We start from the raw sequence: 27,733 nt of genomic DNA, 5'->3' as shown, positions 1-27,733 counted from the left end.
AGAGAATCCCAAATAGGCTCCATGCTGTTTTCACAGAGCCCAGTGTGGGGCTCAAACTCATGAACCGTGCGATCATGACCTGAGCCCACAGCAAGAGTTAGCTCGTTAACCGGGTAAGCCACCCAGGTGTCCCTTTCAGGTTTTCTACGTAGAGTATCATGGCATCTGTGAATGGTGGATGTCTGACTTCTTCCTTGTCTGTTTTGATGCTTTTTATTTCTTTTTTTAAATTTTTTTTTTCAACGTTTTTTATTTATTTTTGGGACAGAGCGAGACAGAGCATGAATGGGGGAGGGGCAGAGAGAGAGGGAGACACAGAATCGGAAGCAGGCTCCAGGCTCCGAGCCATCAGCCCAGAGCCTGACGCGGGGCTCGAACTCACGGACCGCGAGATCGTGACCTGGCTGAAGTCGGACGCTTAACCGACTGCGCCACCCAGGCGCCCCGCTTTTTATTTCTTTTTATCATCTGATTGCTGAGGCTAGGGCCTCTAGTGCTAAGTTTAATAACAGTGGTGAGAGTGTACATCCCTGTCTTGTTCCTGACCTCAGAGGAAAAGCTCTCAATTTTTCCCCATTGAGGATATTAGCTGTGGGTCTTTCTTATATGGCTATTATAATTTTGAGGTATATTCATTCTATCCCTAGTTTGTTGAGGGTTTTTACCAAGAATGGATGCTGTACTTTGTCAAATGCTTTTTCTGCATCTATTGAGAGGATCATATGGTCCTTATCCTTTCTTTTATAAACGTGGTGTATCACATTGGTTTGTGAATATTGAATCGCCCTTGCACCCTAAGAATAAATCCAACTTGATCATGGAGTATGATTCTTTTAATGTACTGTTGGATTTGATTTGCTCCTATTTTGTTGAGAATTTTTGCATCCAGATTCATTCAGGATATTGGCCTATAATTTGCTGGGGTCTTTGTCAGATTTTGGAATCAAGGTGATGCTGGCCTCGTAGAATGAATTTGGAAGTTTTCCTTCCATTTCTATTTTTTGGAACAGTTTGATAAGAATAGGTATTAACTCTTCTTTAAATGTCTGGTAGAATTCCCCTGGGAAGCCATCTGGCTCTGGATTTTCATCTGTTGGGAGATTTTTGATGAGTGATTTAATTTCTTTGCTGGTTATGGGTCTGTTCAGATTTTCTATTTCTTCCTGTTTCAGTTTTGGTAGTTTGTGTGTTTCTAGGAATTTGTCAATTTCTTCCAGATTGCCCAGTTTGTTGGCGTATAATTTTTAATAATATTCTCTTATAATTGTTTGTATTTTTCTGATGCTGGTTGTGATCTCTCCTCTTTCATTTGTGATTTTCTTTGTTTTGGCCCTTTCTCTTTTATCTTTGATAAGTCTGGCTGGGGGGTTATCCATTTTATTGATACTTTCCAAGAACTAGCTCTTAGTTTTGTTGCTCTGGTCTCCTGGGGTTTTTTTTGTTTGTTTGGTTTCCATATTGTTTATTCCTGCTCTAATCTTTATTATTTCCCTTCTTCTGCTGGCTTTACCCTTTAATTGTTGTTCCTTTTCTACCTCCTTTAGGTGTGCTTTAGGTTTTTTATTTGAGATGTGCCTTGAAGTAGACCCGTATTGCAATATACTTCCCTCTTAGGACCGCCTTTGCTGCATCCTAAAGGTTTTGGACTGTTGTGTTTTCACTTGCATTTGCTTCCATGCATTTTTTAATTTCTTCTTTAATTTTCTGGTTAACCCATTCATTCTTTACTAGGATTTTCTTTAACCTCCATGTATTTGCGCTGTCTCCAAATTTCTTCTTACCTTTGAATTCAAGTTTCATAACTTTGGGGTCTGAAGTTATGCATGGTACTATGATCTCAGTCTTTTTTATACTTGTTGAGGGCTGATTTGTGACCCAGTATCTGACCTATTCTGGTGAGTGTTCCATGTACACTTGAAAAGAACATGTAGTTCACTGCTTTAGGATGAAGTGTTCTGAATATATCTATTAAGTCCATCTGGTCAGTGTGTCATTCAAAGCCATTGTTTCCTTGTTGATTTCCTCCTCAGATGACCTTTCCATTGCTGTAAGTGGGATGTTAAAGTCCCCTATTATTTTTGTATTGTTATCAGTGAGTTTCTTTATGTTTGCTATTGATTGATTTATATATTTGGGTGTTTCCACGTTGGTGGCATAAATGTTTATGATTATTAGATATTCTTGTTGGGTAGACCCCTTTGTTATGATACAGTGCCCTTCTCTGTCACTTGTTACGGTCTTTGGTTTAAAATCTAGTTTGTCAGATATAAGTGTGGCTGCTCTGTCTTTCTTTTGACGTCCGTTAGGATTATAAATCGTCCTCCATCCTCTCACCTTGAGTCTGCAGGTATCTTTAGATCTAAAATGAGTTTCTTGTAGGCAGTATATTGAGGGGTCTTGTTTTTTTTTGTATCCATTCTAATACTCTCTTTCTTTTGATGAGAGCGTGTAGTCCATTTATATTCAGGGTGATTATGTATATAATATATATAATTATATATTCAGGGTGAATATATAATATTCATTATACACATATAATATATAGTATTACTTATATATGTATACACACACACATATATTTACATATATAAATTTAGTGTCATTGTATTACCTATAAAGTTGGTGTTTCTGGAGTTTTTCTCTTTCCTTCCTAGTCTTTGTGGCTTTTGGTCTTTCTTTCCCACTCAAAAAGTCCCCTTTAATATTTCTTGCAGGGCTAGATTAGTGGTCATGGTCTCCTTTAGTTTCTGTTTGTGTGGGAACCTTTATATCTTTTTCTATTCTGAATGGCAGCCTTGCTGGATAAAGTATTCTTGGCTGCATATTTTTCCCATCTAGCACATTGAATATGTCATGCCACTCCCTTCTGGCCTGCTAGGTTTCTATGGAGATATCTACTGCTATGCTGATTTGTCTTTCCTTGTAAGTTACGGATTGCTTTTCCCTTTCTACTTTCATGATTCTTTCCTTATCTCTGTATTGTGTAAATTTTACTACAACATGTCTTGGTGTTGGCCTACTTTTATGATTTTGATGGGAGTTCTCTGTGCCTCCTGGATTTGGATGTCTGTTTCCTTTCCCAGATTAGGGAAGTTTTCAGCTGTAATTTCTCAAATAAACCTTTTGCCCCCTTTCCCCTCTCTTTTCCTTCTGGGATTCCTATGATATGAATATTATTATGCTTTAAGGAGTTGCTGAGTTCCTTAAGTCTATATTTACGATCCAGTGTTTTTCTTCCCCTCTTCTTTTCAGCCTCATTATTTTCCATAATTTTATCTTCTATATCGTTGATTCCTTCCTTTGCTTCTTCCATCTTTGTTGTCATTACATTTAGGCTATTTTGCATCTTCGTTCTAGCATTTTTATTTTGGCCTGACTAGTTTTAGGTCCATTACCTCTGCGGTAAAGGACTCCCTGGTGTCTTCTGTGCTTTTCTCAAGTCCAGCTGGTATCCTTACGGTGGTGGTTTTAAATTCTGGTTCAGGTTTATTACTTATATTTGATTTGATTAGATCCCTGGCTGTGACCTCTTCTAATTCTTTCTTTTGGGACAAATTCCCCCATCTGGGCATTTTGTCTAGGTCTCTGTTTTCTGTGTTTTAGGAAAGCCTGTTATGTTTCCTGCTCCAGAGAGTAATGGCTATATATCAAAGAAGTCATATGCTGCCCAGGGTTTGGCACTTCAGGAGGTGTTTCTGGCGTATGCTGTGTGTACTCTACTGTTGTTTTTTGGCTGTTCTTTACCTCAGGTCAGTTCTCTGCAGCGGGGAGTGTTTGGACCTTGTCCACTGTGTGGTGAGTTTTAATTAGGTGTGTTTTGGTCTACTTCTTAAAAGAAGCCAGATGCCATTTCCTTGAGAGCTGAAGTTTTGCAGCACTTTATGGTCAGTAGATTTGGTGCATGAGGTGGTTTGTGGTGGTCTTGTAGTGGAGGGGCCTGTTGCTGCTCTGACTCTCAGGCACTCTCGCCCTAGTTCAGAAGCACCTTCAGAGTTCAGGGGGTGGGGCTTGGTGTGAGTGACTCAAGCCTCTAACGTGAGGACTGTGATTTTCGCTGAAGTCTGCCTGTGCTGATGGGCAGGGATAAAAATGGCATCAGCCGGCTTTATTGTCCCTGGAGAGGGGAATTCGCACTTACTGCTGTTCAGGAAGCCCTCACAGGGGAGCACACAATCTCCTCTCGTTTGTCCCACGCTTTCCTCAGACCCCTGCCTTCAGCTGGTCTGTTTCCGAGCCATCTGCCCACCCGGTGATGCAGCGCTCCCATCTCAGGCGTGCTGACTGGGTTTCACAATTTCAGATTTTAGGGATTCTACCTGTGCTGATCTTCTAGGGGAGGGTCTTGCCATGCTTTGGCTGGTGCTGGTTTGTCACAGAAGGGCAGTTGCTCAACTGTCCAGGGGCTTAAAGTTTATGCTAAAGCCAGTAAAGAGCCCACATCCAGGTTAGCTGCCCTCAGCAGGTGTCTCTCCCGGCTCTCTTGTCCCCGGAGAGGCAATGCTACCTCTCCCAAATGCACTCCAAGAAGAACTGTCTCTCCCAGCGCAACCCAGGAGAACACACTGTCCACTCCCAGGCCTCTGCCCTCCTCCATAGGAGACCTCTAGGCCTGCCAGGCTCCACCTTGGTACAGACTTCTGAAACCTCAGACTTTGAGCTCCACTGCTCACAAAAACTTGGAATAATCAGCCCCTCTTGTTTTCCTTGACAGGGTTTTTGTTGTTCAGTGCCCTGCATTTTGTTTTCTCTCTCTCTCTCTCTCCCCCCTCCTCTCTCCCTGATCTGGACTCTCTTTGCCCTGTGGCACCTGTGATTCTCTTCTCCCCCAGATCAGGTCCCTGCATCTCCTACCTTCTCGGATGTGGTCTCTTTCCTTCCTGTAGTTACGCAGTTTGTTTTCTCAGTCCTCAGATGTATTTCCTGGGTATCCAGTCCTCAGATGCAATTTGATATTTATCTAGATGTTTTCAAGGAATGAGGGTGGCATTGGGTCCTCTCGTACTCTGCCACCTTAACTCCTCCCCCTCACTGTATTTTCATGCCTGAGTAACATTCATTTGTAGGTATGTTTATGTAGTAGGTCTTCTTTATCCATTCATCTGTCGATGGACATTTGGGTTTATTCCTCATTTTGACCATTGCAAATAATGCTATATTGAACAAAGAAGTGCAGGTATCTTTGAATTAGTGTTTTCCTTTTCATCAGGTAACTACCCAGAAATGGAATTGTTGGATTGTATGAAATTGCTATTTCAATTTTTTGAGGAACGTCCATACTGTTTTCCATAGTGGCTGTACCAATTTCCATTTCCATTAGCAGTGCAGTAGGGTTCCTTTTTTACTACCTCCTCACCAATACTTGTTATTTCTTGTCTTTCTGATACTAGCTAATCTGACACACGTGAAGCTATACGTCATTGTGGTTTTCATTTGCATTTCCCTGGTGATTAGTGGTATTGAGCATTTTGTCATGTGTCCATTGGCCATCTGTCTACCTTATTTGGAAAAAAGTTCAGTTCTCTGACCATGTTTTTTAATGTTTTAATTTTTATTTTTTTATTATTTATTTTATTTTTTTAATTTTATTTTTTATTTTTTAAAATTTACATCCTAATTAGTTAGCATATGGTGCAACAATGATTTCAGGAGTAGATTCCTTAGTTCCTCTTACCCATTTAGCCAGTCCCCCTCCCACAACCCCTCCTGTAACCCTCAGTTTGTTCTTCATATTTATGAGTCTCTTCTGTTTTGTCCCCCTCCCTGTTTTTATATTATTTTTGTTTCTCTTCCCTTATGTTCATCTGTTTTGTCTCTTAAAGTCTTCATATGAGTGAAGTCATATGATTTTTATCTTTCTCTGACTAATTTCACTTAGCATAATACCCTCCAGTTCCATCCACGTAGTTGCAATTGGCAAGATTCCATTCTTTTTGATTGCCGAGTAATACTCCATTGTGTAGATATACCACATTTTCCTTATCCATTCATCCATTGATGGACATTTGGGCTCTTTCCATACTTTGGCTATTGCTGATAGTGCTGCTATAAACATGGGGGTGCATGTGTCCCTCCTAAACAGCAGACCTATATCCCATGGATAAATGCCTAGTAGTGCAATTTCTGGGTGGTAGGGTAGTTCTATTTTTAGTTTTTTGAGGAACCTCCATACTGTTTTCCAGAGTGGCTCTACCAGCTTGCATTGCCACCAACAGTGCAAAAGAGATCGTCTTTCTGTGCATCCTCTCCAACATCTGTTGTTGCCTGAGTTGTTAATGTTAGCCATTCTGACAGGTGTGAGGCGGTATCTCATTGTGGTTTTGATTTGTATTTCCCAGATGATGAGTGATGTTGAGTATTTTTTCATGTGTCGGTTGGCCATCTGGATGTCTTCTTTGGAGAAGTGTCTATGATGTCTTTTGCCCATTTCTTCACTGGATTATTTGTTTTTTGGATGTTGAGTTTGATAACTTCTTTGTAGATTTTGGATACTAGTCCTTTATCTGATATGTCATTTGGAAATATCTTCTCCCATTCTGTCTGTTGCCTTTTAGTTTTGCTGATTGTTTTCTTCACTGTGCAGAAGCTTTTTATTTTGATGAGGTCCCAGTAGTTCCTTTTTGCTTTTGTTTCCCTTGGCTCTGGAGACGTGTTGAGTACCAGGTTGCTGCAGGCAAGATAAAAGAGGTTTTTACCTGCTTTCTCCTCAAGGATTTTGATGGCTTCCTGTCTTACATTGAGGTCTTTCATCCATATTGAGTTTATTTTTGTGTATGCTGTAAGAAAGTGGTCCAGGTTCATTCTTCTGCATGTCATTGTCCGGTTTTCCCAGCACCACTTGCTGAAGAGACTGTCTTTTTCCATTGGATAGTCTTTCCTGCTTTGTCAAAGATTGGTTGTCCGTACGTTTGTGGGTCCATTTCTGGCTTCTCTATTCTGTTCCATTGATCTGAGTGTCTGTTTTTGTGCCAGTATCATACATACTGTCTTGATGGTTACAGCTTTGTAATATAGCTTGAAGTCTGGGATTGTGATGCCTCCTGCTTTGGTTTTCTTTTTCAAGATTGCTTTGGCTCTTCGGGGTCTTTTCTGGTTCCATACAAATTTTAGGATTATTTGTTCTAGCTCTGTGAAGAATAGCTGGTATTATTTTTGATAGGGATTGTATTGAATATGTAGATTGCTTCGGGTAGTATTGACATTTTAACAATATTTGTTCTTCCTATCCAGGAGCATGGAATCTTTCTCCATTTTTTTGTGTCTTCTTCAGTTTCTTTCATAAGCTTTCTATAGTTTTCAGCATATAGATTTTTCATCTTTTTGGTTAGATTTATTCCTAGGTATTTTATGTTTTTTTGTGCAACTGTAAATGGGATCGATTCCTTGATTTCTCTTTCTGTTGCTTCATTGTTGGTGTATAGGAATGCAACCGATTTGTGTGCATTGATTTTATATCCTGCAACTTTGCTGAATTCATGAATCAATTCCAGCAGGTTTTTTTTGGTGTAATCTTTAGGGTTTTCCATATACAGTGTCATGTCATCTGCGAAGAGTGAAAGTTTGACCTCCTCCTGGCTGATTTGGATGCCTTTTATTTCTTTGTGTTGTCTGATTGCAGAGGCTAAGATTGAATAACAGTGGTGAGAGTGGACATCCTGTCTTGTTCCTGACCTTAGGGGGAAAGCTCTCTCTGACGATGTTTTAATCAGATTGTTTGTTTTTTTGTTATTGTTGTGTAGTATGAGTTCCTTATATATTTTGGATATTAACCTATTATCAGATATATCATTTGCAAATATCTTCTTTCATTCAGTAGGTTGCCTTTTCGTTTTCTTTATGGTTTCCTTTGCATAGCAAAGGTTTTTAGCTTGATGTAGACCCAATGGTTTGTTTTTGCTTTTGTTGCTCTTGCCTGAGGAGACAGAACCAAAAAAATAGTGCTGAGACCAGTGTCCAGGAGTCTACTGCCTGTGTTTTTTTGTTTGTTTGTTTTTGTTGTTGTTGTTGTTTTTTAAGGCATTGTATGGTTTCAGGTCTTACATTTGAATTTTTAATCCATTTTGAGTTTATTTTTGTATATGGTGTCAGTAGTTGATCTTTTTTCATTCTTTTGCATGTAGCTGTAGTTTTCCCAGCACCATTTTTTGAAGAGATTGTCTTTTCCCCATTTGTGTATTCTTGCCTCCTTTGGCAAAGATTAATTGAGCATATCTACATGGGTTCATTTCTGGCTCTCTGTTCTGTTCCATAGATCTATATGCCTTTTTCTGTGTGTGCCATTACCATACTGTTCTGATTACTGTATCTTTGTAGTGTAGTTTGAAATCTGGAAACATGATACCTCCAGATTTATTCTTCTTTCTCAAGATGGCTTTGGTTATTCAGGGTCTTTTGTTGTTCCATACAAATTTTAGAGTTATTTATTCTAATTCTGTGAAAAATGCCATTGGTATTTTGGTAGGAATTGCATTGAGTTTGTAGATTGCTTTGGTTAATACGAACATTTTAACAATATTAATTCTTCTAATCCATGAACACGGTATGTCTTTTCATTTATTTTTATCTCCAATTTCTTCCATCAATGACTTAAAGTTTTCAAGAGTATAGGTCTTTCACCTCATTAGTTAAATTAATCCTATTTATTTTATTCTTTCTGATGCAGTTTTAAATGGAATTGTTTTCTTAATTTCTTCCTATAATATTTTACTACTAGTATATAGAAACATGTAGATTTCTGTATATTAATTATACATTATTCATCTTTACTGAATTCATTTAATCTAATTTTTGTGGATTCTTTAGGTTTTTCTATATATAATATGTTATCTGCAAATAGTGACAGTTTTACTTCCTCCTTATCAATTTGAATGCCTTTTATTCCTTTTTGCTCTCTGATTATTGCAGCAAGAACTTCCAGTACTATATTGAATAAAAGTGGTGAAGGGTGGACATCCTTTTCTTATTCCTAATCTTGAGTGTGATATTATCTGTGTTTTTTTGTCATATGTGGCTTTTATTACATTGAGGTATGTTCTCACTATACACATCTGGTTGAGAGTTTTTACCATAAATGGATGTAAAATTTTGTCAAATACTTCTTCTGCATCTATTGAGATAATCATTTGATTTTTATCCTTCATTTTGTGAATGTGTGAATTTTGTGTGAATTGATTTGAGGACATTGAACCATCCTTGCATCCCTGAAATAAATTCCATTTGATTATGATGCGTGATCCTTTTAATGTATTATTGAATTTGTTTTTCATTTTGTTAAGGACTTTTGCATCCTGGCCTGATACTGGCCTGCAATACTGGCTTGTGATTTTCTTTTTTTGTTGTATCTTTGTCTGTATTAGGGTAATTCTGGTTTCATAGAATTAATTTGGAAATGTTCCTTTCTCTTTAACTTTTTGGAATAGTTTGAGACGGATTGATACTAACTTTTCTTTAGCTTTTTTTAGTGTCTATTTATTTTTCAGAAAGAGGGTGGGGGAGGGGCAGAGAGCAAGGAAGACAGAACCCCAAGTAGGCTTCAGGCTCTGAGCTATCAGCACAGAGCCAGCTGCCGGGTGAACTCATTAACCACGAGATCATGACCTGAGCCAAAGTCAGATGTTTAAATGACTGAGCCACTCAGGTGCCCTGATACCAACTTTTCCTTAAATGTTTGGTAGGATTTACCTGTGAAACTGGTTCTGGACTTTTGTTTGTTGGAAGTTTTTTGATTACTGATTCAGTTTCATTACTAGTAATCACTCTGTTTAGATTTCCTCTTTCTTCCCTTTGTCTTCTGTGAAGATTGGATGTTTCCAGGAGTTTATCAATTTCTTCTATCATGTAACTCTTGGTAGTAGTTTCTTAAAATCCTTTGTAATTTATATGGTTACTCTTTTCTTCTTTTCTTTCTTTCTTTCTTTCTCCCTCCTCCTCCTCCTCTTCCTTCTCCTCCTCTTCCTTCTCCTCCTCCTTCTTCTCCTTCTTCTTTGATGAATCTGGTTTATCAATTTTATTCATCTTTTTAAGGAACCAGCTACTAGTTTCATTGATCTTTACTATTGTTTTATAAGTCTTCATTTTATTTATTTCCACTTTGATCTTTATTATTTCCTTCCTTCCATTAACTTTGGGCTTTGTTCTTCCAGTTTATTTAGGTGTAAGGTTAGATTGTTTATTTGAGATTTTTTTGGTTTCTTGAGGTAAGCCTCTACTGCTATAAACTTCACTCTTACAACTGCCTTTGCTGAGTCTCATTGATTTTGGAATGTAGTGCTTCCATTTTTATTTGTCTCAAGGTATTTTTTTTATTTCCTCATTGATTTCATTGGTTGCTCATTGTAGTTGATTTATGGTTTTATACCGTTGTGTTCAGAAAAGATGTTTCATAAGATTTCAACCTTCAATTTATTGAAACTTGTTTTTGCTCTACTATGTGATTTATCTTGTTAAATGTTCCACGTGAATGTCAAAAGAATGTGTATTCTGCTGGTTTTGGATGGAAATTTTTGTATGTATCTGCTAAGTCCATCTGGTTTAATGTGTCATTAAACCATCTGTGTGTGTGTGTGTGTGTGTGTGTGTGTGTGTGTGTGGTTTTTTTATTGATTTTCTGCCTGTATGATCTATTTGTTGATATAAGTGGGGCATTAAAGTCCCCTATTCTTATTGTATTATTGTCAGTTTTTACCTTTTAATCTGTTCGTATTTGCTTTATATTTTCAGTGCTTTCATGTAGGGTGCATTGATATTTACAATTGTTATATCCTCTTGTTGGATTGAGTTTTTCAATTATTATGTAATTCTTTGTCTATTACAGCCTTTCATTTACAGTCTATTTTGTCTAATAGAAATATTGCTACCCTGGCTTTCTTTTCATTTTTATTTTCATGGAATACCTTTTTTCATCACTTCACATTTAGTCTGTATGTGTCTTTAGGTCTGAAGTGAGTCTCTTTTAGACAGCATATAGATGGGGCTTGTTTATTTACCTATTCAGTCACCCTTTATCTTTTGAATAAAATAACACTTGGAACACTTAGCCCTTTTGTATTTAAATTACTGATTTGTACTTATTGCCATTTTGTTAATTGTTTTTGGTTGTTTTTTTGTTCTTCTGTGTTCCTTCTTTTCCTCCTTTCCCTTGTGATTTGATGACTTTCTTTAGTGTTGTGTTTGAATTCCTTATTTTTTGTGTATCTATTATAGGTTTCTGTTTGTGATTACTATGAGGTTCACATATAATACTCTATGTGTATAGCAGTCTGTATTAAGTTGATGGTTGCTTAAGTTTGAACGCTTTCTAAAAGCGCTACATTTTTACTCTCACCTCTCCCTGTTTTATGTTTTTGACATCATATTTTGCGTCTTTTTATCTTGTGTATCTCTTAACTGTCATAGATATCATTCACTTTACTACTTGTGTCTTTTAATCATCATACCCTCTTTGTAAGCAGTCAATCTACCGCGTCTGGTATATGCTTGCTGTTACAGTTAGATTTTTTTCTTTCAAAATTTTCTTCTAGTTAGGGCCTTTTCTACTTAAATCCCTTTAACATTTCCTGTAAAGCTGGTTTAGTGGTGAACTCTTTTGTCTGGGAAACTCTTTATCTCTATCTACTTCAGTCCTGAATGATAACCTTGCTGGGGAGTGTTTCTCTTTGTGGGTTTTTTCCTTTCAGCGCTTTGAATATGTTGTGCCACTCCCTCCTGACCTCCAAATTTGGTAACAAATCAACTGATCGTATTTCGGGTGTTCCCATGTACGTAACTAGTTGCTTATCTCCTGTTGCTTTTCATATTTTCTCTTTAATTTTTGACGTTTTAATTATTTTGTGTCTTGGTATGGACCTCTTTGGGTTCATCTTGTTTGGGGCTCTTTCCTTTTTGGACATGGATATATTTTCTTGTTGAGGTTAGGGACGTTTTCAGTTGTAACTACTTCAAATAAGATTTCTGCCCCTTTCTCTTTCTCTTTCCTTTCTGGGACCTCTGTAATGCAATTGTTATTACCCTTGATCTCTTAAGGTCCTGAAGGTCTCTTCAACTGTCTTCAGTTTTTGAAATTCTTTTTTCTTTTTGCCATTCAGCTAGGGTCATTTCCATTACCCTGTTTTCCAGATCACCGATCCAGTTTTCTGCATCTTCTAATCTGCTGTTGATTCTCTCTAGTGTATTTTTCAACTCAGTTATTATAGTCTTCGTCTCTGGTTCCCTTTTTATCTTTTTTTTTTTTTTTTTTTTTTTTAATCTCTTGAAGTTCTTGCTGTGTTCATCCATTCTTCACCTGAGTTTAATGAGCATCTTCGTGACCATTACTTTGAACTCTTTATCGGGTAGATGGTTTATCTCTTTTTCACGGAGTTTTCTGAGGTTTTGTCATATTCCTCGCTCTTCCCATCTTGCCTCTCTATGTTTGCTTGTGTGTATTAGGTAGATCAGCCATGTCTGTTCTTGAGCGAGAGGCCTTCTGTAGAAGGTGTACTGTGGGCCCAAAAGTGCATTCTCCCGCTGGTCACCAGAATCCGGAGCTCCAGTGGTGTCCTTTGTGTGTTTCCTTCTGTTCTGGCTGAGCTGCAACTGTTGTGGGCCCGTGGTGGGTGGGAGCCCCTTTAGGGGAATGACAGTGAAGGTGGAGGTGACCTGGTGAGTGTGATAAGGTGGGAGCCACTTTGGGGGCTGCCTGCCAGGGAGGGGAGGGTTAAGTGGGTCAGGTCTGCAGGGGAATATGAGGGTGGGGCTAACAGTGCTAGCAAGGTAGAGGAGAATCAGAACTGTTTCTTGGGGCGCCTGGATGGCTTAGTGGGTTAAGCATCTGATTCTTGATTTCGGTTCGGGTCACGATCTCACTGTTGGTGGGTTCCCACTCCGAATCGGGCTCTGCATTGACAGTGCAGAGCCTGCTTGGGATTTTCTGTCTCCCTTTCTCTCTGCCCCTCCTGGGCTTATGCTTTCTGTCTCTCTCAAAAATAAATCAATAAACTTTAAAAAAATAAAAGAACTGTTTCTCACCAGTACTAGGCACCTGCCACTGCTTCCATTCATGGAGGAAATTCCTGCAGTTTCCTGCACCTCTGGCACATGCCCTAAAGTTAGTCAGTAAATCTCCTTCACGTATGGCCCAGATGCTTTTCAAACTGTTGCCTCTGCGCTGGGTCTTGGAGTGAGTAGGTGCATGGGTCTTTGAAGAGTGGAGTCTCGGTTTCTTATCGCCCTCTGGCTCTCTTGGGATTAAACCCTGCTGATTTTCAAAGCCAGACATTTGGGGGGCCCATCTTCCCAGTGCTGGTCCCCAGTGCAAGTTTGCCCCATGGAGGGCTGGAACCCCTTGGTCCTCAGGGAGGACCCCCCTACGTGTGATATCTCCCCCACTTGTGGGTCGCCATGCTGGGGTGTGGGTCCTGATCACACCACTTCTCTGCCCCTGCTGTGCTTCTTGATGTGACTCTCTGTAGCTCTAGAGGATCTGTTCTGCTAGTCTTCCGGTCATTCTCAGAGGGTTGTTGTGTGTGTAGTTGTAGCCTCGGAGTGTCTGGACGAGGTGAGCTCAGGATCCTCTGCTCTGCCATCTTGATCCTCGCAGAAGCAGTAGTTTCTGTCTTTAAAGGGGCCGGCACAGCATCATATTTTCCTTTGAAGGTAAGGGTCATTTGAATTACATTCTTAGCTGACAAGAGAAAGTTAAAGGTTTAAAAGCAAAGCCTCTATTTTTAGAAGCTGAAATTGGAACCATGCTTTTGGCATTGATGGTGAAGAGAAGCCTGGTAATTTAGGACATGAGGCTGTATATTCTCTCTGGGTCCTTCAGTTCACGGTCCTATTTTTAGAAGTAGCTGGTTTGTATGCCTGCCTCGAGAGTCATCTGTAGTGGAATGCAGTCAGTTTTTTAAAAAGAACTTAGTAAAATAGTTTACATGTTGTCAGTTCACAGTTGAATAACTTGATATAGCAATTGGAAAGCATAATGCTGGAAGAAAGAATAAGGTACAGCTGTGCATCCTCAAATGAGAGAGAAGAATCAGAACCGTTGTGGGTCACTGACTTCCTTGTGAGCTGAAGAAAAACCCTCTGAAACACTTCAGAATAAAAATATTAAGAAATGGGTTTGATGGCACCAGTGGCTAATATAAATTAAACCATGTACCTTTCCTCCCTTATTATAAATGTGTCTGTGCATGTTTTGAGTGTATACCTTTCTTAGTCATTAAGGATTTCATCACAACCCTAGCTTTTTAAGACTTTTTTTGATAACTTATGTCTGAGATATAATAGTAACAATCATCTATTAAGAATTTTTCTTCCAGACCCAGACTTTTCCCACTTTTGGCATCACATCTCTCCTATTTAGCATTATTTGCTCATTTCTTTTTTTTTTTAAATTTTTTGTTGATGTTTTATTTATTTTTAAGACAGAGAGAGACAGAGCATGAGTGGGGATGGGGCAGAGAGAGAGGGAGACACAGAATCTGAAGCAGGCTGCAGGCTCCGAGCTGTCAGCACAGAGCCCGACGTGGGGCTCGAACTCACGAACTGTGAGATCATGACCTGGGCTGAAGTCGGACGCTCAACCGACTGAGCCACCCGGGCGCCCCTCTTTGCTCATTTCTAAGAAATTAGCTATACCTTTAAATTACTCTGAAGAGTTTATGATAGGACGTCTGTCTTGAGAATACTCTCTCTCTTTGTTATATGTAGTATTTCAACATGAAACACAACATGTTCCCACCCCCCATGCTGCAGACATTCTTTTGCCCTCCTCTTTGAGGGACCTGTTGCCTAATAAGCCCGTCACTTGTCTTTGGTGAGGAGGTAGATAGGAGATAAGGGAGACAGCCCTTGTGACAGGTGAGCTGGTAAACCTCGGAGAACTCCAAGCTTATCAGTAGATGCAAACAGCAGAGCATGTTCTCTTTATGCAAACTCCGACTTGGCACCAGCTATATTCTTTGTTAGAGATTGTACCAGCAACTTGTGAGCGAAGTACTCTGTCTCCCCGCACATGGCACAAGGCGTTGCCTCAAAGTTCCCCCTGCCTGCTGAGCACACTTCCTGTTAAGACCCGAACGCCCACCCACCCGGTGAATCACTCTAAGTATATGGATGAGAGGATGCCCTGCTTTCATTTATTATCACCAGGGGATATCGTCTTTGGTTCAATTCACTCGCCTCTTTCCACTATGTGTGCGAGCGGATAAAATCATACCAGATGACTGGCTGCTGAAAGTATGATTTTATTTGATTTTGACATTTGCTGTTTGTAAACATAAGCCCTTGTTATCAGATTAGAAAGGGTGAAAATGATCCCGCAGATACTCAGTATCAACAAGAATGAAAGGAACTGAACATTGTCTTACCTTCACTTTGGTGGGAGGGACAGATTGGTAAAGTCTTTCTAGGGGCGGTTTTATAGTAGATGTTTAAATTTAAAATACGTGTGCTCTTGGACCCAACGGTTCTACTTCTAAACGTATATGAGAAAATAGTGGGCAGGTGGGAAAAGATACGTGTATAACAATTTTACCTTTTATAATAGCAAAGGAAAAAGGAAGGGAAACAAGTATTTTTCAACAGAGGATTAAATTATAGCACTTCATACAAGGGAATATGATGATACCGTTAAAAAGGACATTTCACGTCTGCAGGTATTGGCATTGAGAACCATTTATCATACACTGCTGGGTGAGAAAAGGTTACAGAACACTGTGGTGTAGAATGATCCGACTTTTGTTTTTATAATGTGCATTTATGGGTGTATGTTTTAAAGTCTGATATTGCATGAAATTGCTATTTACGCTGGTTATTTTCTGCGGGAGGAAGAGAATAACTGGTGTCTCTCAGTTCTAATTTGTACATTTCTGTATGGTTTTACATTTTACGTAAACTTGTATTGCTTCCATCGTCAAAATAGCCAAGATGTTTACATGGTGAAGAACAAAGGAATATCTGCCTTCAGAGCAGTAGGCGGTGATCTTTGCGTAGCACTGCTTCCTTCCTGGGCTGTCTTCACAGCATTCGAAAAAGTGTGTCATGCCATGAGCAATCTCAGATCCGTTTTATGTAGCTTGGCACCATTTGCCTTCACAGTGAGAAGATTGCTCACCTCTGGCCTCGTGATTCAGGTATTCCCGCTGCACGATAACGAAGCCTTGAAGAAACTGGAGGACACCTGGTACACTCGCTTTGCTCTCAAGTGTCAGCCCATAGGTGCGTGTCGAGGGAGGTCATGTGATTTGGCGCCTGGGGCCATGAGCACCCTTTCCCCTCCCCCCTCCATTGTTTGGATATCCTTTAACCTGACTCAGATTAGAGGGGGCCCTGTCGTACTGACTCTTTTAACGTGTTCCTGCCTTAGTTAGGAGAATAAGGATAGGGCAAAAGAGCTTATCCCAGTGTACTCTCACCCACCTCCATAGACCGATCTGACACATCACCTTAAAAAAAAAACAAAAAACGTTTTAACGGCATGGAATTAACCAAGACGTAATAGCCCCGTTACTGCACCACCTCAGCCCCTGCATCCCACCCTGGGCCCAGCGCTGGATGCTTTCGCAAGCCCGGCGCTCACTCGAGTAGATACGGCCGGCAAAGGATGATAGTGTTTGCGACCCCTTTTGAGTTAGCTTGTGTTGCGTTCACAGAATATTAACAGTGATGTTGCTTGTCCCTTCTTTTGCCCAGTGCTTTTCTGAAGGTAATAGATACGTGAGTTCCCATGGCTGTTCTAGAAGTTAATGTGTAGAATATTGTTCTGCGCTTTTGAATAACTTTTTTGCAGTGTGCTGAGAAATTTGCCATGATACATTGATGAAAATTTATAGTTTTGGATAGTGGGAGCAGACGCTGTGGATGGGAAGGCTTCTTTGAAAAGAACATCTACAACTGTGATATTGAAGTGGGAGTAAGGTGGGGAGCATAAATTGAAACCCCCAAATTAAAATGGTTCATTGGCTACGGCTGGATTTAAACTAGTACCGTGGAGATTTGGGACAAGCCCCGAGGTGGGTTTTCCTTTGGGAAGAAGGCATCCATCAGCTAGGGAAGCAAAGGGAGGACAGTCCCAGGGTGCCTGGAGAGCAGCCACCGCAGCTGTGGCCTGGGCTGTGAGCTGGGGAAGGCGTCAGGCTTGCCGTCCAGACAGGCGCGGTCTTTGTGGCGCACGGAAGACGGGTTGACCATCACGCGCTGATTGGGAGATGAGGGTATGAAATGATCCCCACGTACCTAAAAAAACAAATGGTGAAAGTCGTTGGTAGTCTGTACTTCAGTTGTTTTTTTTTTTTTTCCTTTTTATTGTAGACCATATTCGTGGCTACTTCGGGGAAACAATTGCTCTTTACTTTGGATTTTTGGAATATTTCACTGTTGCCTTAATCCCCATGGCGGTCATTGGGTTACCTTACTACTTATTTGTGTGGGAAGACTATGACAAGTACGTGATCTTCGCCTCCTTCAACCTCATCTGGTCCACAGTGATCCTGGAAGTGTGGAAGCGTGGCTGTGCCAATATGACCTACAGGTGGGGGACACTTGTCATGAAGAGACAGTTTGAGGAGCCCCGGCCAGGATTCCATGGGGTCCTGGGTATCAATCCCGTCACCGGCAGGAAGGAACCTCTGTACCCCAGCTACAAGAGGCAGTTGCGCATTTACCTGGTCTCTCTGCCGTTTGTGTGCCTCTGCCTCTATTTCTCCCTGTATGTCATGATGATTTACTTTGACATGGAGGCCTGGGCCTTGAGTCTGCACGACAATAGTGGATCCGAGTGGACCAGTGTCCTGTTGTATGTGCCCAGCGTCATCTATGCCGTTGTGATTGAGATCATGAACCGCCTCTATCGATACGCTGCTGAGTTTCTAACTTCGTGGGGTAAGACTTGATGCTTGTATTTATGCCTTGTTTGCCTATCAGAAATGTTGCTTGGCTCAGAGGGTTCCTATCACTGCTACCTGGCAAAGCAGGGAGGTGTGGCTCTGGGTGCACTCTCGAGACTGGGGGAGGGGTTCGTCAGTTTTGTGGGCTCCGTGTCTCTCAGCTCCTGGTTATCGTGGCACTCACATAGTGTTAGTCACTGCACTCCAGGTGCCCGGCTGGCTCTTTGTCCATGGTGTCTCATTTTCACCTCCTCAGGACGCCATGAAATGGAAGTTTGTTTATCTTCAGGGATAAAGACACAGAGAGTTAGCAAGATTCAGACAAATTATAGAGCCAGGCTAACCCAGACTCTGTGTCCAAAACCTGTGATCCCAGTGCCATAATGTGGTATTTTCCGTTGAGGATAAAGTAGATTGAATTACCTTCAGATACTTTGGCCAAATGAACAACGTCTGGTATCTGGAAACCAGTTGTTTAGTTGCTTATAGGACCGAGGTTTGCCTTTGGCCTTCGTGTAGCGGGTACCCTTGTATGTATCTGTGGTACAAGGAACTGGTCATGGTTTAAAAATGCTCTGGACAGGCCATTTGCTCTGTAGTTATTCACTCAAACAAGTAAATATGCAGTGCGATTTCCTATGAAGAAGTCTATGCCTTAATTTCATGGACCATAAAGATGTTTTAAATTATTTTTGTCAGTCTTTTAGCAACTATTATCCATTGAGTCCTTTCCGTGTGCTGTTACTGGACTAAGGTTTTGTGTTATCTATTGTCCCGACAGGGACCCTGGGAGAAGCGGGTGTCCGCCTTGTTTTTGTAGCGAGGAGGCTGAGTGTCGGGAGGTTCAGTGACTTGCCCAGGACAGACAGTGGCTGAATAGCTGGGCTGGCGTTCCAGTGCAGGCGAGCCTCAGACCGCCTCTCTGCAGGGTGACACTTCTCTTCGGGAGTGTCTTTGCCCTGCTGTCTTGGGGCCAGGACTGTGTCTCCTTTCCGTAGCCCAGGAGGGAATTTTGAGTTGCTCTTTGAGTGAATCCTTGTAAGGCACATGGACAGACACTTTATCGCCCTCTTCAGAGGTTGCGGTCAGTTTCACTGTGACCACTTGTCCAGGGTCTTTTTCTGGGTGGCTGTCTGTGGGATCGTTTGCCAACACTTCCCATGATTCTTTGTTGCAGTAATACTTTAAGAATAATTTCAGGGGCACCTGGGTGGCTCAGTGGGTTAAGCACCCGACTCTTGATGTTGGCTCAGGCCATGATCTTACAGTTTGTGGGTTCAAGCCCCGTGTCAGGCTCCGCGCTCGTGGTGTAGAGCCTGCTTGGGATTCTTTGTCTCTCCACCCCTCCCCCACTCTCTCTCGTTTCTCTCTCAAAAATAAATAAACATTTAAAAAAAAAATTTCAGAACACAGTGCTCTTGTAGTACCATGGAAAATGTGTCCTAATCTTCGTTTCTTCCTGTGCGATGTTCTTGAGGATAAGCGGCAGCCGTGATTGACAGTCTGGCACATTTACTCACCGAGGCTCTGTTGCCTGATGTCTCTGCCTCAGCACATCTGCCTTTACCCCACGACAGCCTACCATACTGCTTTCTTATCTGAGAGAAATTTCCTCTCCTGTTTCCTTTTGTAGAGAATCACAGATTGGAATCTGCCTACCAGAATCATCTAATTCTGAAAGTTTTAGTGGTGAGTAGAGTTTTTATGTACAAATCCATTCGAATTATGAAGCTTCCGTATACTGGTTAATACTTAGAAATGTAAATACGAAAACTGGCTTCTAATTTAAGATATCAGACGGTTAATATATTTTGTACAGGTAGGCAGGATTGATTACGTGTGCTTACATATATGTTCAGTGCTCTTACTACAATTGTGCACGTGGTGTAAGACTTCAAGTATAGAAATTAGGGTAGCCAATTTCTAGTTATTTAAAAAACTAAGCACATTACAGACATGTTTCTGTCTTTTTCCTTTTGGTGACTTCTTTGCTTCACTATTTAACAATTCTTTCTGTTGCCCACAGTCTGTTTAGTGATGGACCATTAACTTTTTTTCCTTTTTTTTTTTTTTCCTTTTTGAAAGAAATTTCTAAAGTCTAATAGGTTCCCAGCATGTTTTGGTGGGTGGGAGGGAGGAAATGGAGAGAAGGCGTAGTGTAACCTGCTTGCTGTTTGTGTAAAAGCTCACACATTATGCCCTTTTCCCACTATTATAAAAAAGAAGTGCCAGCTTGGTAGCACTTGGTTTGTCAGGAGCTTACCGCAGCCATTGGTAGCATGACTGAGGATCGAGAAAGCCGTAGAAAGAGTCCTCTGACCTCTCGACTGGACCACAGTCCGTGTATCTTACTCCCAAGAAAGGGTTCCGGAGAAAAGAGTTTCTGTTCCAGCCAAGAAATCATTGTCGGAAGCTTGTTACCTGGTTGTTCAGGCCTTAAGAGATCACAAAGCTCTGACAGGAAGGTGCTTAGGTTTATGGGAGTAGGTCTGATTATAGAGGCAAGTGTGGCAAGTAAAATGCAGCATTTTTTACAAATAGGTAATGCAAAACGAACAGTTTTAGCAGTTTGGACTTTAGAAAAGGGGCAAGCAGCCATGCATCTCTAAAAAGTCTTTGAAGGCCTCGTTCTAGCACTGCGAGATGCTTGACGTGCAGAATGCTGGTGCTGTCTGGCTGGCCTGGCGTCTCTCCGTGGGGCCCGGTGGGCCAGGCCTTGCCGGGAAGGAAGCACGTCCTCCGGCACCTCAGTGTTAGCGGGGAGTCCGGGTGGACCCCGTTGCCGGGTCCGCAGGGCTCCTCAAGTGAACGGGGGGTGGGGGGGGCTGGGCAGAGGTGAGGTGGGCAGGGAGCGAGCCCGCCCAGGCCATCCGGCTTGCCGGTGGGGGCCGGGAAAGGCTGGGCCTTGCTCTTCCTCTTCCCTTAGAATGTAGCAGAAATGTGCGGGTGCTCCTCTGTTCCGCTGTTCCCTCAGGCCGTGGGTCCCAAACCAGTTCGCTGTCCAAGCTGTTGGCAGCTGTCAGAGGTCTCCTCTGCTCGCCTCTTGCGGTATTTCCAGGGTTTCTGGATGTGCTTAGTGAGGAGGAGCAGGAGAAACAAGTCTGCCCTCTGGTGAGGGCTGGAAGTCCCTCGTTACATTGTTAATGCTGTATTTACAACTGTAATAAAGTACCGTAAAGCAGTGTGAAATGTTGCCGTCTTTTTCTTGGCAGTTCAACTTTCTGAATTGCTTTGCCTCCCTCTTCTACATCGCCTTTGTCTTGAGGGATATGAAGCTGTTGCGTCAGGTGAGTGTGAAAAGCAGGAAGTCTCAGTCTTGTAGGTTTCAGAGGTCCTTTCCTGTATTAATTTACTAATTATTAATTATTAATTTCCTGTATTAATAACAATAATATTGTTATTATTGTTATGGATAAAATCTGACATTTTGTATATTTCTAAGCCAATTCTAAGTGAAAAACCATTAGCAATTGCACTGTATATCGTACTCAACTGAAAACAAATTCGTTGAAGCTAACCAACTTGTAAAATTAATCATGCGGTACAGGAAAAACACATATGTAGTTCATCTCAAAGCCTGTAAAAGCAATTCTAATGAAAAGTATTCCTTAATTGAAGTGTGTGTGTGTGTGTGTGTGTGTGTGTGTGTGTGTGTGTGTGTGTCAGAGTGAGAGGTGATTGATACAACCTTAAATAGGTCTTTCCCATTTCATTTTTAAATTGATAAGTTGTTAACTTTTATAATTTTTTTTTTTTATTTTAGAGAGAGAGAGAGAGCACGAGTTGGGGAGAGGGGCAGAGGGGCAGAGGGAGAGAAAGAATTGTAAGTGGGCTCCACGCTCAGTGTGGAGTTAGGCATGGGCTCAATCCATGACCCTGGGATCATGACCTGAGCCGAAATCAAGAGTCGGATGCTTAACCGACTGAGCCACCCAGGTGCCCCAAGAGTCTCTTTTTTTAAACAGAAGATGAAGGACAAGGAGATAGGGGAGGACTTTTAGAATAATGCACTTTTAATCCTAGCAAAGGGAGTATGTGATGGAAACACTTCTATCCATCTGGGGTAAGTGGAAATTGACACAGCACTTCTAGAAACGCCTAGGGCAGCTTTGCCAAGAACCACAGTCCGTCCTCAGTAAGTCATCAGAGACAGGGCAAAGATTCGTGTACACAGGTATGCGAAGAGCAGCATTTGTAATAGTGAAGGTTGGGAATAATACAGTCAACAACAGTACGTGGGCTGCTTGTATTTTACATGTGATTGGAAAGAAATATCCTAAGATGTTAGCAGAGGTTCCATCATGGTTGTGGAATTATGGGTGGCTTTCTTACTACTTTCTAAGCTTACTACGATGAAGGAGGGTATATTCATTTTATAAGTTTTTTGAACTTTTGCCAAACTTTTTTATTTTTCAGAGTTGGCAATATCATTTAGATTATTATGTTGTAGCAAGGATGAGATGACAAAAAACAATTTCAAATTAAATTGTTCCCCTGCCAGCTCATTACTGATTTCATTTCTTATTATAATCTTATTTATAACTGATTTATTTCTTATTATAATCTTACTTATAACTTTTTGTATTTTAATGTGTTCTTTCTGTGGGAAAAAACAATAAATTGGAAACATTATTCTGGCACCTCGCTTCTCTGATATTAGTTGTGATATTAATGGTATGCTATTTGTTGAAGATTCCATTTTATTTATTGCATAATTATACACATACTGTGATTTTACTAAGCTACATTGTCAGATATTACTTCTCTGCTTCTTTTTAGAGTCTGGCCACCCTCCTGATTACCTCCCAGATCCTTAACCAAATTATGGAGTCTCTCCTTCCTTACTGGCTCCAAAGGAAGCACCACGTGCAGGTGAAGAGGAAGGTGCAGGCTTTAAAAGCGGACATCGATGCTACATTGTACGAACAGGTTGTCCTGGAGAAAGAAATGGGAACCTATTTGGTAAGTGTGAATATTGCCGAATTAACCATTGAGTAAAAGCGAGTAGCAGTGGACCCGCTCGCTGGCCCAGATGTGGCTACTTTGGAAGTGCTCTCCTGCCAGCGTCCGCGCCAAGAGCTCCTTTACCGTGAACGAGGGGGGACCGCGCCTTCGGTGTTGCCGCCCTCAATCTGAAGTTAAGCCTCACGACAGCAGGGGGCGGGTTTGGCCGGTTGCGTCGCTGCTTCCCCCACCCCCAGGGCGCCAGGCAACCCTTGCTGCAAAGCTGCCCCTGGCCCGGCCGGCTGTGAAGAGGCCGCGTCCTGCTCACTCGCCGGGGCTGCTGCAGACTCCTGGGGGAGGCGGAGACCCGCCGCCGAAAATGGGGCGCCGCTCTGCAGAGTCTCTCCGGTTTCCCTTAGTGGTGTGGGAAGTGACCGTGGTTCCTTCTGGATCAAGACTTTCTGAGTTCCTTTGAGGAGCTGCAAGCAGATCACTGCAAGGCTGGCCGCCTGTGACAACAGTGCGGGGAAGCCCCCGGCTCGTGGAACCTGACCGTGTGTTCGTGGGCGAGGGGCGTCGGGGTCGTGCGCGCTTCGGCTCCCGGTGTCCTGCGTCCTGCACCTTCCTGCGCGGTGCGCTCTGCTTCTCGGTGAGTTAGACCCTGCAGCGGCCCGGTCAGTGTTCAACTCTCGCGGTCTTGTTTTCCGCCTTCGCGCGTCATCGTTTGACCCTCTTGGCCCACGTGCTCCTTCTTCTCGTGCGCTCGCGAGTGTCACTTGGCGTGTTCATCTTGAGGACGTGTGTCTTCCCTCTCTGCTCGCTTCTTCCCGCCCGGTCTTCACAGCTGCCCCAGGAGCCTCCGTGGCTTAGCCTAAAACCAGGGGTCTGTAGCCCCGGCTCCCACCTTGTGGGGACCTTGGGGGTTTTGCGGAGCCAGTCGACACAGACTGCAGGTCAGGGCGGCAGCTGTGGCTTTTCAGCCCCCTTTCAAGGACAGGGGACCACTGTTCTAGCCCCTGGTTTTGTTCAAACAGCCTAGCCCCAGTAATGCTTCAGGGGAGGAGGTGCCTTTGAATCCCTCGCCCCGCAGGATACAGATCGAGCCGCGTCCGTCGGCCTGCGGGCTGGAGTCGGGCCGGGCCCCCGCTTACCACCTTCATTTTGTTCCATTTCTCACCTGTGCGGCTGTTTTTCTGGTTTCTGCGTGGTGATACGCGTCTTGATGAAATATGCACATATGCACTAGCGTCTTCTGTTAGTGCTGTCTGTGGGGGGAGAGTGTGATTCAAAGTATACGCACGGCACACTTGGCCAGTAACGCTGCTTGTGTGTGTATGTGAAGCGTCGGAGAAAACACAGGCGTGCGAGAAAGGACACGTTCGCACCTTGTGGTGCTTCTTGCCTGTGTTGGTCGAAGGGCGGGCTGGCTGGGGCCTGAAACCTCAGTCTGTGTCTGACTCCTTTCCTTGCGTGTTCTGGGGAGCGGGATTTCTGGCCGTGTTTGTTTTCCATCCTTCCCTTTCTGGTGGAAGCCGGACAAGCAGTCTTTCCCCTGAGCTGTCTCTTCCTTCCCCTCCGCCTCTCCTCTCGTCTGCAAAGGCCCCTGTTCCCGCCTGGAGCCGCCGCATCTCCCGCTTCCCCGTCTCCCTGCCCCAGCTGTGGGCAGCCCTCCTGTCCCAACCAAGCAAACCCGCACGCACTTCTGCTGGCTGTGTCCTGTCTTTCCTGCCCCAGTGTCTTGAAATAATTATTTCATGTTGGCGTCTCTCCTTCCCCTCTTCTCTCCCTGTGATCACTTAGAATCAGCTCTCTTCTTTTTCTCTGAATTATTTGGACAGACGACATCATCCCCCCAAGTGCCCCAAACCAAATTCACAGTCTTCTCCAGACCAGTTTCCCCTCCTTTCCCCCCGGCTCACTGACTCGTATACAGTAGTTCAAGCAATGTGTCCCTCATCCAAGCAATTTTGTTTATTTTTTAAAATCTACATCCAAATTAGTTAGCATATAGTAAAACAATGATTTCAGGAGTAGATTCCTTAATGCCCCTTACCCATTCAGCCCACAACCCCTCTAGTAACCCTCAGTTTGTTCTCCATATTTATGAGTCTCTTCTGTTTTCTCCCCCTCCCTGTTTTTATACTATTTTTGTTTCTCTTCCCTTATGTTCATCTGTTTGTATCGTAAATTCCTCACATGAGCAAAGTCATGATACTTGTCTTTCTCTAATTGGCTAATTTCACTTAGCATAATACCCTCCGGTTCCATCCACATGGTTGCAAATGGCAAGATTTCATCCTTTTTGATTGCCGAGTAACACTCCATTGTGTATATAGACCACATCTTCTTTATCCATTCACCCATCGGTGGACATTTGGGCTCTTTCCACAGCTTGGCTATTGTGGATAGTGCGGCTATAAACATTCTCATCCAAGCAATTTTAATTCATCCAACAACTACATGCTACTGAGGTGACAACCGTCAGAATCTGAGACCTCACCTTTTTGGCATCTCATGACATCCGATAACACCTTGGTGAAGGACGGTAAGGTGAGCGTTGCTTTTCCCGTGTTAATAACAGGCAGTTGAAGCTCTCTGCTGTTAATCCCTTGGTGACCAAATCAGGAACAAGATCCGAGTCTTTGCTTTTCCAGTTCGGAACCTGTCATTCAGCCTGGGCAAGAAGCAGTGCACTCGCTTCTCCTGCAGGCCCCGGGTCTGTGAGCGAATGCTGTGGTTAGCGGTGCTGCTCCTTGGCTTGCTCGAGGGGCTGGGGTCCTGGGTGATCTGACACGCTCCCTCCTCACCGCCTGCACATCCCCCTCTACTCTCTCCGTGGAGCGACAGTCCGGTATTTGCTATTTCAACTCTCTGCATGTATTGGGAGAGGGGACATGCTTTGGGGTCACATTTGATCTAGACCACTGTTTCCTACGTGCTGATCCTTCCCTCTGGGTGTATTTTCCTCCACACTGAAGTCAGTGAATTTAGGATTGTATTCTCTGTAAAGCTCATCCTGACTGCTACACATGAATCTAAAGTAATATTATCAAGTTTTGGGAAGAAAGACAATTTGACTGGAACACAAAAATTGTTATAAAAGTAATACTTGTTTAGGCACAATGGGAAGCTTGGATGATGCAGGACAGAGTGAAAAGTAAGGAAAAAGGAAACCTCCATAATGGCCCCCTGGGGGTGATCCGCCGGTGTCTTTTGGGCCTGCTGCGCCCGCCAGGGCTGAGGCCATGGGTGCCTCGGGCCTGCGTTGTGCTGCCCCTGCCCTGTGAACTCCCGGATCCTGCCCAACCGCACAGCTGCGTGACTATGACTTTTCGTGATGAGTCGCCACACCATAAATGAGCTGCCTTCTAGTGAGCTAGACGTTAAGAGATTTGCTAAAACCGTAAACGAGTGCCACTCTCTACACTGAATGTTTTTGTCTTGGAAAACGTAATTATTTTTCAAGCAGTATCTCATTGATGTTAATGTTTTTGTGTAACCGAATCAATGAGAAATATTTTTTACGGTTTTGAGTTTTAATTTCAAATGGGGAAATATCACAAGGTAGACTCCTGTAAACAAAAAGTCTTTGCTGTCCTCAGTCATTTTTGAGAGTTTAGGGCTGCAGAGACCAGAAGGCTTGAAAGCTGCAGGTCTGGAATAGCCTGTTGCTTTTTTCGTTCTTCGGGGCGTTGGCTCGTTGTGAAGCCAGTGTGTCCCATGGTTTCCTCACGAGATTCCAGTTTAGCGATTCTGGGAGAGCACCTTCCGTCGCACCCCACCCGGAGCTGTGATGCCAGGCAGCCCCACGCCTTGTCGGATCCTTTGCTTGACCTGGGGCTGGGCTCGTCGCAGGGACGGAATTGCACTTTGGAAGGAGTAAGTGAGCTGCTGGTAGATATTTTGAGACTTCCGGTTTCCTGTCATTGGTAGCTCTTTCAAAAAGTTCTAAATTGTTGCTGTTAGATGCGAATGCTGTTGATTTTTGTATCTTGTTACCCAGCAACCTTGATGAACCCTCCCATTTTTTTCTAATCCATTTTCTTGGGTTTTCTTGGGTTTTCTGTGTAGAGATATTTCAGCTATAATTTCTTTCTTCCTTCATCTGTACAGTTTTTATTATCTATTGGACTCATGAATATGTTCAGTATAATTTGGGCAGAAGTATTTACAATAGGAATCTTTCTCTAGCTCCTGACTTTTTTTTTTTCTTTTTTGGTCTCCTCACCATTGAGTGTCAACATTTGTCCCGTGTTCTTGGTAGGTAGCTTTTTATCAGTTTAAAAATGTTCTTTTCCTTACTTGCGCAGAGTTTGTATCGTGAAAGATGTTACATTTTATCAAGTTCTTCATTTATTTGCTTCTGTTGAGATTATCGTATTAAGATTTAATATTCTCCTTTACACTAATAAATTTCCTTTTTTTTTAATATGAGAATTTATCGTCAAATTGGTTTCCATACAACACCTAGTGCTCATCCCAACAGATGCCCTCCTCAATGCCCATCACTCACCTTCCCCTCCCTCCCACCCCACTCATAAATTTCCTACTGGAACATCTGCTGAAGTGATTAACTCTACCTGCTCACTATTTTTAAATATACATTGTCACGTTGAACATGTCAGTATTTTATTTAGGGTCAAGTGCCACTGTCTAATAATTTTTCTTTCTCTGTTGCTGAGGTCACTGTCCCCATGTTATTTATCATGGTAATTCTTAGCGAGCATTCAATATAATATTGAATAAGGAACAGTTTTAGGAGAAAAATGGTCAGCCCCTAGTGTCCGTGTGCTGCTTGTGGCCTTAAATATAGTACTTTCTTTCCTTGTTGTATACTCAGCGTAGGGAACTCATAGACCTGTTTCTGCCCGGCTGGTTTGAGGATCCAGTGGGATAGAGCCCCTGGAACCTGAAACTTTGTTTCCATT

The 27,733-nt window shown here is 42.5% G+C and overlaps 1 protein-coding gene across 8 annotated transcripts in view; it reads left to right on the top strand.

The window, feature by feature from the left end:
• Positions 1–27,733, top strand: part of ANO10 (anoctamin 10) — a 262,989-nt gene that overhangs the window by 71,986 nt on the left and 163,270 nt on the right. For 7 of the 8 annotated variants that reach the window (XR_006207681.1, XM_042956786.1, XM_042956787.1 and 4 more), the window contains 5 exons: positions 16,075–16,194; positions 17,287–17,856; positions 19,495–19,550; positions 21,074–21,148; positions 22,641–22,823. Coding sequence is in view for 7 of the 8 variants with exons in the window: in XM_042956786.1 (XP_042812720.1) it covers positions 16,075–16,194; positions 17,287–17,856; positions 19,495–19,550; positions 21,074–21,148; positions 22,641–22,823 (1,004 nt within the window). In the remaining variant the exon portion in view is untranslated. The remainder of the gene's footprint in view (positions 1–16,074; positions 16,195–17,286; positions 17,857–19,494; positions 19,551–21,073; positions 21,149–22,640; positions 22,824–27,733) is intronic. The other variant, XM_042956788.1, reaches the window with a different exon arrangement.

Source organism: Panthera tigris, chromosome C2 (genome assembly GCF_018350195.1).
Source record: "Panthera tigris isolate Pti1 chromosome C2, P.tigris_Pti1_mat1.1, whole genome shotgun sequence".
Taxonomy (NCBI): Eukaryota; Metazoa; Chordata; class Mammalia; order Carnivora; family Felidae; genus Panthera; species Panthera tigris.
The sequence above is the reverse complement of the archived record's forward strand: the minus strand, read 5'-3'. Positions and strand labels throughout refer to the sequence as shown.